The sequence below is a fragment of the Aptenodytes patagonicus genome, chromosome 22 (assembly GCF_965638725.1).
Source record: "Aptenodytes patagonicus chromosome 22, bAptPat1.pri.cur, whole genome shotgun sequence".
NCBI lineage: Eukaryota > Metazoa > Chordata > Aves > Sphenisciformes > Spheniscidae > Aptenodytes > Aptenodytes patagonicus.
Genome location: NC_134970.1, coordinates 379,022 through 391,115, shown reverse-complemented (window position 1 = coordinate 391,115; position 12,094 = coordinate 379,022). Strand labels below are relative to the sequence as shown.

The window sequence follows — 12,094 nt, the reverse complement described above, 5'->3', positions numbered from 1 at the left end:
GTTTGAGGAAAAGACTAGATTATACACACCTTAGAATTATGTTATAATATAGAAATATGGCAAACAGAACATGGAAAGGAGATTTTCAGACACTCCTTTATGATGAGCCTGATTTTGAATGAATCTGAGGCATAGATATAAAACTAAAGGAGCCACAGGCTCTAGCTAATGAAAGGATAAACAAGAGATTTAACTCCAACACACTATTCATAGGCAATATTGGTATTGCAACACCTGCAGTCACACCAAACAAACTGTTTTCAAACATGGAACGTGAGTTCTCAATAGATGACTGGGAACAGTGAACAACACTATTATTTTTTCTCTTAACTGTACCTCAAGGTGCTGTAAGAGAGATTTTCCCTTTTTATTGATTTCATTGATGAGGGTGAATATAGCCACTTTGATTTCCTGTTCTACTCGTTTGTTAGTTTCATTTACTTCTTTTATCCTAAAAAAAGAAAAATGTATTGTCAGGCAGTCACTTTATACTATGCCGCCAAATACTAAACACCACAGGCATCTTCCCACCCTTGAAGAGTGAAGGAGCAATTTCTGTATTGAAGAAGTTCCAATAAGTGTAAAATTTATAGCTTGTTTGATTTCTAACAGAGAAATCATTAATCAACTTTTTCAAAGAAGCCATCTAAAACTTCAGTTTTGGAAAAAAAATTTAAACAATCTGAGATAAAGATGGTATCTCAATTAACAACTTGTGTTTTACTTAATATGAAACAGTCCTTGTGGTTTATACACTTTATTTATATGTTTACACACACACACATAGAGACATACCCACCCAAGACCACGTGTGTGTATGTACACATATGTATTTATCTCCATATCATGTCTCTCACTATGAAGAATTTATATATGATGCCTTAAACTTTTATGCTATTGTATATTAACCAGAAAGGAAGTCAACCCTGAATTTCAGATGGACCCCTCCACCTTCCCCCAAAAAATCTTGTAACAAAAGGTTTGTTACATACCTGTAATCAATACACAATAAGGATATAAACCTTTCCCTAATGATTTGCCTGACATTAGTCTACATTATTCTCTTGCACTTTACCACTACTGCCTTTCAGGTTTTTTTATACCTCACACCTCTTCATCATTTCCATCATCGTCTAGTTTTAGTGTCTTCACTATTCTCAACTTCTTCAGACTCAAGCAAATCACCTTGAGCACTGTCCACAGAATTTGAAATACAGCATTTCTTAAACTCCATTGCAAATTCTGGATTTGTGTGATGCTATGCTGCCTTAATCTAATGACAACATAGCATTACAGCAGGATTCTTTACTTCGTTTGTAGGAGTCAGAACATGGTAAGTACCTTACTTAAATTGTCCTTTTTTAAAGGGCTTCTTCACTACTAGATCAAGCATCTGAACTTGTGACGTCATTCATCCTGATATGATCACAAGACCAATACCCATTTGTCTGACAATGATCTTCACTGTTGGTGTCAAATGCCCTTTAAGGCACCTTGGACACATGTGCTTTTTCGTGACAGCACAATCTGGTCCTCTACTCCAAAAAAAACGTTCAGTCAACCCTTCATTAAGTCAGTAGGCATCCATCCTTGGCTTTGGCACCTAACGATTATTCCAGTAGGCAGCTATTCCTTCAACACTGTTTTACGCTTCACGATCACATATGATGGCTATTTCATACCATCTGCTAACATTGACAACATTATTGTAATACACATTTTTTTTTTATTCCCTGAAGTTTTTATGATAATGGATTTTGTGCCCTACACTTCAACAAAGTAACTGAATGGCATGTCAAAGTAAACTAGTGTCTCACTTGCACTACCCATTTGGCTCAGCAGATAATCATGATCTTTACCCAACCCAATCACATGATGCAGAAATTCACTGAATTTTCAGTGAAGCCAGAAACTCTTAGGCAAAAGAACATTACAATGTGTTACTCATATATGCACCACCCATTGTTGGCTGTGAATTCTTATCAGAGAAGATTTTATGACATTTCTTGAACTTTCAGTTTAATTATTTCCCACGTAACTGGGTTTCTCTCTTCTTCAAGCATGTAACAATTCTACAGCTTGTCCTCCTGCTTCACAATGGTGTTCTCTTTTGGGTCCCGTCAAAGAGTTCCATGCTGAATCAGCACATAAAAATTTCTATTTTCATTGCTTCCATCTTCACACGTTTGCCTCTCATGTCGTATGTTCTCCTTCCCTTACAACTTTTTTTTTTTTAAATGTACATGGTATGACTAGGAGTTAAAAATTTGCACCAGAACTTCTCCTTATATCTTTGGTACACTTCCTTCTACCCTTGTACTTCCCATCTCCAGATGATCTGTCATTTTGCAAATGACTTAAAAGTTGCAGAAGGCTCACAAAACCACCGAGAATCAGAGTGGAATTCCCTAACCTCCAGCACACCATGTCACCACAAGTGGGTGAAAAGCCAGCAGCAATCATGTGCTCTCTCTGTCTCTATATTCAATATTCTATATGACGTTGAATTTAAGCTAACCCTGGAATTCTTAAGTTAAACTACCTAAGGAAAAGCTTGTCTTCCATTCAGGTAATTACACTAAGTTTTGCTTGCCTAATTTAAAAAAACAAAACCAAAACACCAACAACAACAATTTTCTATTCAATTTCAAAACAAGTTTTTGTTACACAGTTAGAGGCATTCATATGAAACAAAAATATTTCAAGAAAAAAAATTTTCTCTCTACAGCCAACACCTCTGTCACCTAGAGCTGAACTTAGCAGAAACCCTAAGATGGGTTTACCTCGCCTTTTTTATTCCCTTTTTTTTTCTCCCCCAAGTGCAAGAAACATGTCACATCTTTGGTTCTACTCAAAGTTGCCATAAAAGACATCATCTTTGACATTTGTTTCTTGTAACAACTTCCAACAGATGCACAGTATTGTAGGGAAGAAAACATTACGACAAGTAATTAAGTCCAATACAACTAAAGATACAGAATCAACTAAAATGGAAGTATTACTCTAGTCCCATCATTCATCTTACTGTGATTCATTAAAAAGGCAATGTAACAGTAAATCATTTTGGGGTACTTACCTATTTTGAACTTGGGTAGCTGCAAAATTTACATAATTCTTCTTCTCAAGAAGTTTGGCCAATAGGTTCTCAATTGCACCCTTCTGGTTCTGAAAAGCTTCTTCCAGAAACTGATACCTTTTCAACATGCAAAAGAAGGTATCTATTACCAAGGAGCAATATGCTGAAACTAAGGGTTCCCAATTTAGATGTAAAGCTATAAAATTTAAAAAAAAAATATGACAAAACACACAGAAAAATCAAACTATATGTATGCCAATCAGTGTGCAAAATGTTTCAGTACTGATAAAATCCTTTGTAAGTGTCCAGAAGACTGAACCTCTATGGGTCACTTATTAATTCCAACTACACAGGGAGACAATGCACTGCATCATTTCACAAGATAGCAAGCTACGGAACACCAGCTAAAGGAGACATCAGAAACTTCAGAGTTTGACAAATCATTTTGTTAACATTAGATGAGGAAAATGCACTAATAGCTTAAACACACATTAAATGATACAAAAACAACCTATCCCAGAAAAACAATTTTTCAGCTGAGATTATACTGCTCGTATTTTACTGAATTAGTTTAATCTGAAAGAAAATACTCCTATTTTTTCCCCCCGGTACTTCCAAGTGAAGAACATATCATTCCCTTCAATCAAACAGCTACTGTATCAAAGGCACCTTCCATTACTTCATCTGAAAAGAGTGCAAGTAGCTACATCGAAGGAAAATAAGGACATTAGTTGCATTTTCCTAACAGACTATACATCACAAGAGGAATTAACAATGCAACAGAAGCAAAATGCCTGTGTTGAAAATGGCAAGGGGAATTAAGTAGCTCCAAGAGTTTTAATCTTTTCTGATCGACTGCTCAACTATCAAAAGATTCCCCCCAAAACCCAGGATTCCTATCAGACACGTGCCACTTTTCGTCTTTGCAGCCAGTAAACTTCATGCTTCTGAAATATGATTTGTTAACAACAGGGAAAACTTAGGTTCCCAGAATACCTTCCCTTCTTCACTACACTAAATCCCAACATTCAAATTGGCAGAAAACACCTACGATTAAAGTGAAGCATCTTATAAGCTGCATTAGAAGTAACCTATACTATCTCCCAACCACAACTGAAAAGAAAGTAGTGTCTTTTGTCAAAAATCTAGAACATTACAGTCTAATCTAACAGGAAAAGACTGTTCGGATATATGATCAAATTTACAGTAACACTGTTTCTTGATTCAAATTACTCACAATTATGATAACAGAGACTTAGGCAAAGAGAACACTTCACAACAGAAACGACTCTGCTCCTGTTCATTCAGTTTGTACCAGCAATAGACAAGTTTCAACTACAAGAGTTTAGATTACTCAGTCTCAATGTTAGAATGTTGCTTTTTCTAAGTACAGTCTAAAGTTCTTGCAGACAGCATCACAAGATTTTAGGTACTATAATGCAAAAAGTAGCATTACTAAAGCCCAAAGGCCACAAAATTTGAAATGTTTGAAGATCTGCAGATTTTCTAAAACTATTTTCATTAAGTTGAAAATCAGATTTCCATTTTAAGGAAAAAAAAAAAAGATCTACACTTACCTAGTATTGCTAAAATTTTGCTGTAGCTCCTGCTACAGCCAAAAGACTTTTTTTTTAATTGTATTGTACTTCTAGCTTCCAAAGTGTGTGGACTGAAAACTACCTAAACTAGAGGAATCGCACACCATCAGGCTGCTACAAGAATGTCAGCTTTCTACAGAATCACCAGCAATTCTTTCACTTGAAATTCTGAACTGAATTCAGAATGGACCATGTTGCTACTGAAATGGTGATTCATCCTCCTTTGGTGCAAACTATTAGGATTTCAGGTAAGAAGTAAACAGGAGATTAAAATCAATTCTTGTTTCCACTTGGCATGATTTTCCTTCAATGATTTAGTGAGCTTCATAAAAATCTCAGTTGTACTTCATGGCAGACGAAGCAGTCACCCTAATCATCTGTAATTCACATCTGCAGACAGAACAATTTTTAAAGAATATTCTGCAACAAAGCACGTTAATAGCAAAGTATTCTCTTCCCTTACTAGAAGAGAACAGGTAAGTAGAACAAGATGCATTTGTTAATCAGTTAGCATCGTGCACAAAACAGATGCAAAGAAACCGACTAGAAAAAGTTAACATATCCTAGGAGACCACACTTTCTGAACAAGTGTGTCTTTCAGGATATTTATGATCAAGCCTATGAAAGAACAGAGCAGGAATATTCGAGGTTGTTAATATTTTACTTTTGAAATTAGTACTACTAAAAGTTCTCCATTAGGCTGCTGTAGCAGTCTATGAGAGTAATCACTACACTGGAAAAAACCTACTAAATTCAATATTGCAACGTACTGTCAAGCACCTTTACAGAGAAGTGTTACTTGTAGACTGACTAGGAAAAGCAGTGCTGCAGTGGCTGATAAATACATTTATCCCCAGATTCTCTATTATAACACTGCAAAATACTTTTTCAAACATTCAAACAACTATATGACAGACTTGCTAAAGAGCAGGAAGTTTAATGTACCTTAAGAGGTTCCAACTTTTTTCTAGCAGCTAAGAGAAAAGCAAGCTCTGGTGACAAAATCCATCATTTCTTTTTACTTGGAATGAGGCAACTTTCAACCAACTAAAACCAAACTATTTTTCCCTCTGTACTAGAAAAATAGATTAATCTATGAGGCAAAATTTATACATTCCTTTACAAAATTACCCTAAATTGAAAGACTGTTGCATAATAAAATATGCCCTTTCAAAAAATTACCTCATCCATGACTCACTGTATCACTTTTGCTTCTTTACAGCACCAGGTGTTCAAGGCTGTAGCAATTTCTATTCAAGTCCTGATTAGAGCGACAGCACTGGTAAATGCCAGGCAAGTTAACACCTTAATCACACCAAATCACCTCAGACAATGTTGTTTTGAATCTGCTCTTAAGATACTTGACAAAGCTCAACCAACTGATCACTTAAAAGTTTTCAGCACTCCACACAAGTTCTCCTTTGCAATGGATCATTTCAGTCCGACAGAGTAAATACAACAGTATTTAATGACACAACTGTTTTAAATCAATGCCATTTCATCCTCTGAGAAAGTGCACCACAGGAATTAAGACATGGTAATATTTGTACCTGTGTTCTTTGTGTTCCAGTAACTGACAGTCTCTGCATGTCAGCCTGTCACATGTTTCACAGAAAAGTTTTAACTGCTCTTGTTTGTGGACAGGACAGAAAACAGGACGTTGACCAGATGCTCCCACGGCCTCTGTTTTTAAAAATAAACCATTTTTGCATTTTAAAATAAAATTTAGACAATCTGAAGAGCAAAACGACTAACTTCCAAGCTAAGTAACAACCAAGAATTTGGAAAAAGACAACTACAGACCTGTTCTCACCCTGAAGTTATCATGAATACGTTCTCATTGAAATATTTACAGTGCCAGCGGTTTATAGCTGTTTCTGCTTTATTGTATTCAAAGAGAAGGAGGAATTCCTCTCCTATCACAAACACTCAAAAGACACTGGCACCTGTAAGAATGTAAAAACTGTACACAAACACCAGGATCATGTACACATGTTTAAAGATTAGATTGCATGTAGTTTCACCTCTGACACACGGAAGGATGGATCAAACCTCTCAAACTTTCATACTGTCAAACACCCATACGTTTTCTAAATTATCACTTCAAAACCTTTATAAACCTCATTAAGTCACATGCAACTGAAGTGGTAAATGCAAAGCAAACATTGCCCGTGTTAAGAGTTACTCAAATCCCAGCTAAACTGCTTAACTTTTCCACTTAAGCAAATAACAGATAATGTCAAAAAATAGTTCCGAGTTTACTAAAAAGTGCCGCATGATCTTCTAAAGATATTTTGAGCTTAGCACAGAGGAAAGCAGCCTTTGGAAGATACAGCAGGTAAGGTTTAAAACGTGAATGTCTTCCTCAGTCTCCAACATTTCTGAAGCTTGTTATACCATGCAAGTTATTGTAAAGAAAGAGAGCTCATGAATCTACAGCTGACACTCATTAATAGAAATTTAAAGTCTCCAGGGCATATCTTAGAGTCTAACAAGAAAGAAGGGAACAAGCTCCCCTGAGAAAATAATGAATAGTCATTCCCCACAATCAAGAGAGTTCCTAAGGATCGCTGTACATCAGGTCACAGGAAGGCCATATGCTAGCATACCGACTACACCTGGGCTTCTGTCTCCATAAACACCAACCTAAATTTCTAATACAAAGTTTAATTTATTGGAACAGCCATTTTTCGGCACCTCCCCACTCAGGTTATTGAAGGGGAAGTGGAGCTATAGTATCACCTTGACAGTCACAATACAGCACTCCTAATGAAAAACGTTAGTAATTCTTTGTAGGGCCCTGTAATTTGATTTCACCTTAAGGGTTTCTCATCTACTAGGATTAATACATTTAAACTTAAATAGGTACTATTTCTTATTAAACAATAGCCATTAAGACATACAGAGAAACCTCTCCAAAAATGAAGTTTCTTTGATAGAGCAAGTGAAATAAGATTGTTGTCTAGAAGAACTAAGCTCAATAACAAACTTTTTAACTATGATTTTGATGAGAGTTGGCAGAAAGCAAAGCAGTGTTACTCCTTTGAAATGGCACAATGAAACAATCACGAAGATCATAATTTATTTTAAATATATAGAGAGAGCAAAATGTCAGGATCTCTCTTCCTCAATATGATCAGTCTTCATATACATCCAGATTGTGTAGAACCCACAGGTCTTTAAATCAGAACTTTTATCCCATTTATAAGTAACATCTTCCAAGCTAAAATCCGGTTACCTTTTACCTGTTTTCAGAGTGTTTTCCACATTACCTCAGTAGGTTACAAACAATATACTGTCAAACGATAGTTTAAGAATTAACTTCTAATAAAGCTGCATGTCTAAACAAACTGTACACACACTTCGCACATTAAATTTTGCTAGCTGAAAGAGATATTAAACCTAAAGTAAATTCAAATTCCGCATTTACTCAGCAATATCAATACCACAGTAACATCATACTGAATATGACTATAAGCTTATCTGCATATACTTCTCTACTGGGAGAGATACTTATAACCAAGTACAGCAAAATGTATAATTTAATTTCCTTGGCCAATGGATAAGATTACCAATATGACAGTGCTCTCCAGATTTCAACCCCTCCATTTAGTGACTTATTCTACTAAACAAAAGAACTATTAAGAATGGATCTAAATCCTTTCCAAAGACTGCAGTCTCATTCTGTTTCCTCTGTACTTAAGATATTTTTTACACTGGACATCAAACTGTACAAAGTATTAGCAAATAACCCATCTTAGTTTAAAATTTAGTTTTTCCTCTATTTTTAGAGCTACCAATTTTGCACTGGTAGCTTTTTACTAAACTTTTCGCAAATCTTTGGGGAAAGCCATACAGCTGGTTGTTACCTAAATAATCCTCCCACTCTCTTTTTACATGTGCCAAAGAGAAAACATTTTTACTACAGGCAGGACTAAGTGATATCCAAATACTCACCTGAAGATACATCTTCTTTTTTTCTGATCATATGATCTTTAGTAAATTTTACTCGCTGATGAGCTTCTATGCAAGTCTTGCACAACCATTCCCCACACTCTACACAAAATCCAACAGCACTAGCATTATCTTCACAGCTTGTACACACCTGCAAAGGGAAACAGTCAGTTACTATCATCTTCCTGGAAAGCATTAACATGTACAGAAACAAAAACAGCATGTGAATTCCAGCAAGCAGGAAAGTGCCATACCTGTTCTGACTTCTCATCAGAGCTGCTTGGTGTTTCTGACGTGTCTTTTACAAAGTAATTATCCACCAGATCTATCTGTCTGCATTCTTGGCGGCATATAGGACATCTGATTACACCAACTGCAAAACAGAAAGTTTCCCAGTTTTAAGAAAAAGAACATGAAAACCAACATGCCCAGAATCAAAAGATGACAAGAATGAACGCAAAATCCTCAGACTGCTCATTTCGCTTGGGTAAATGAACAGATTCCACAGTTGACATTACCCTTAAAAAAAACAGCCATTACCCACATATAACAGGTTTCCCAAAAAAACCCCAACACCCCAACAACAACAAAGCACAAACAAAAAAACCACAAACCACACACACTCCTTTTCAGAAAAGGATCCCTTACCCAGAATGAAGTTGTGGTAATTTCTACATCATACTTAGTTTTTGCTACTGATTTCTTCCCAAAAAAATACATTTTTTTAGCCAAGTCATTTGTTTTCCCCAAGCAAATATCATCTTCCCCCCACCCATTTTACTTTGTTAAACTCAAGACACCTGTTAATTACTTTTTATAACCATCTATTGTCCAGTCTGTCTCAAGACAAGCATTAAGAGAGGTGTGCCTGACTAAAGTCAGGTGTGACTTTAGTGACGTTCATGAAAATATCAAAGTAGCAGTGTATCACAATATTGTCCCAGATACAACAGAGGATGTTTTCTAACATAACCTATTTCCATGAGGTCAGGGAGGCAGATGCAGTAATACAAACTATCTGAACATTTCAGGGTTTTTTCAAATAGTGTTCTGCAGGGAAGGCTAATACCAAAAACCACGAGTTGATAGCAAAAAATGCTCTCATGCCAACTACACCTGCCTTTCTGCAGCCTATACAACACTTTGCACATATACATGTAAATGTATACACACATAGCTTTAACACTGGATATCAATTAGACTAGTTCCTTTCCAGTATCCTGCTTTGTTATCCTCTGTAATTGCTAAATTAGAGTTTTAAGTCCTCAGCGGAGCTGCAAAGAAGTTACTACATGAACCAAACTGGCGTTTAAAGATGTTCTATGAACAACCTACGTTAAAGGTTTGAAAACTTATTTACCACTAAGGTTGTGGTTAACACTTTCTCCCCAAAAGTGTCATCTAGTCTTAAATCAAGTTCCTATGCAATTTTATTGTGAATATAATTTTCAAGGAGAAGCTTTCAAAGCGATTGGGTATTTTTACACACTGGGACACCTGAAACACCTTTGAAAAGTAAGTGTAATTAAATGATGCTCAACTTTGTGGATATTGAGTTAGAACAGTAGGACTTATTTCAGGGAGATTAATTACATTAATAGTAAATTAGCATTAATTTTTTCAAGTGCTAAAATTAACGATGGCTTCAGAACACAGAAGATTCACTGCAGAGCAACAACAATAATCCAACTAAAAATTCCCTGTCTCATCAAATGAAACATGCTTCAAGAGCAGGATGTGAAAGATAACCAGTATTTCAGTACCTCCATGTACAAGAGCTTTCATATATACAATGAAGCTTCCCCCATATTCAGAACCTTGAGATTATCTTATTACTGAAAGACAAAATTCTTTAGGGAATACTATATGAAAGCCACCTATCAGCTGATGTGTATATACTTACAGAACAAGTTTCAAACATTTACCATTAAAACTATTCCACTTAAAACAGACCACAGCTAAACCTGATTTTTAGTGCTGTCTTGGGTTAATCATACAAAATGTTGCAGAAAAAAAATTAAGCAGCCCAAGATCTATAATCTTTACGCAACGCAAAGTCAAATTCCACAGATGCAAACCACTTCCTGTAAGGCAGGTTTTGTTTTGCTTTTAAACTAGACAAATCACTGAAAGCTTGAATAAAATCAAGCCTTTTGATGTCAAAAGAGCGATACAAGTGGCAGTCCATGGGCTGGATTCTGACCGCGGGTAATTCCACCTTGCCCATTGCTTCTGTCTGAGAGGACACAGGGAACAGGTAGTCCACAAATACTGCTCTCACAGTCAAACACCCACTTTTTGCACCTCCATATTCAAATACACTTTGTACACAAGGTGCCACCAGTGTTCTGCATGTATCTCAATAGATCACAATCCTAAGACAAGGCCTTGCAATTCTCATTCAGCATATTACACTTTATTTTCACATCTCAATACTCATTATTTCCAACAGCAGCTTTCCAATATTGTATTAGCCACTATACATCTCGTACTCACTCATGTCCCGGTCTTTTAATCTAATATAAAACAAATTAATGCAGCATCACTTGCACTAGAAACCAAACTGCATTACTGAAAAGACATAGATGTGGCTGATTTTGTGAGGGGAGAGGGAAAAGTAGAGAAAACCACACTGAAATAGTATTTTCATAGAAGAAAAACAAAGAAATCCTTACCTGTCAAAACTTTAGATAATTTGCAAGCTAACAAAGTTTATGGCAAAAATTTAATGAGAGTGTATTTTAGGACAAACTAAGGCTCAAATGTTTATATAACCTACTAGAAAAACAAGGTTTCACTCCCAGTTTCAGTCAAAAAAAATTCTTACATAAGAAAATTAAAATGAAGTAAAAGTAAAAATATCATCCTAGTTATACTCCAGCAGAACTTATTACATTGTTTTTCTGCATCAGTTTAAATTAGAAGCTTAATACTGTTTAAAACAAAACAAAAGCGTTAGCCCTAGTACATACATTTCCACTGTAACTGCTTTCAAAAAAGGCATCTAACTACTTCCAAGGAATGTATCAGATAGCACACAGCAAAAACTATTGTTAAAAGATCAATCTTTTTTTCTAAATCACAGTTGAATTAGAATTAGACACATTCATAGAAATTACAAAGGTCAGACTGGTTTATGATCTCCCCCCAATCCTAATTATTACTATAGACTTCCTACATTCTCAAAGATGGCTTCATATTATTTTGAAACTACAAATCAATACTCCAGAGGTTAACAGCAGCACTAAAGCAAAGAATTGAGAATCAGGAAGTTTTTTTCAGACTTCACATTTCAAATCCCATATGGCTCAGTTTCACCTAACCATAAAACAGAAATGCTTCTTGCCTGGCAAAAATATTGGAAGAAATACTAAGTATTGACCACATCACGTGAAACTCTGCACTGAGGGTCTAAAACATTTTGAACAGCAGTTCCTTTCTGACTTACAGTACCCTATCATCAAAA

At 35.8% G+C, this 12,094-nt stretch overlaps 1 protein-coding gene across 1 annotated transcript in view; it reads right to left on the bottom strand.

Annotated features, from left to right (window-relative positions):
* TRIM33 (tripartite motif containing 33) overlaps nucleotides 1-12,094 on the bottom strand; it is a 39,197-nt gene that overhangs the window by 18,496 nt on the left and 8,607 nt on the right. Inside the window, exons 2-6 of the mRNA XM_076357720.1 lie at nucleotides 8,883-9,001; nucleotides 8,632-8,779; nucleotides 6,225-6,357; nucleotides 3,077-3,193; nucleotides 337-451 (exon numbers count right to left, since the gene is read on the bottom strand). Coding sequence (XP_076213835.1) covers nucleotides 337-451; nucleotides 3,077-3,193; nucleotides 6,225-6,357; nucleotides 8,632-8,779; nucleotides 8,883-9,001 — 632 coding nt within the window. The remainder of the gene's footprint in view (nucleotides 1-336; nucleotides 452-3,076; nucleotides 3,194-6,224; nucleotides 6,358-8,631; nucleotides 8,780-8,882; nucleotides 9,002-12,094) is intronic.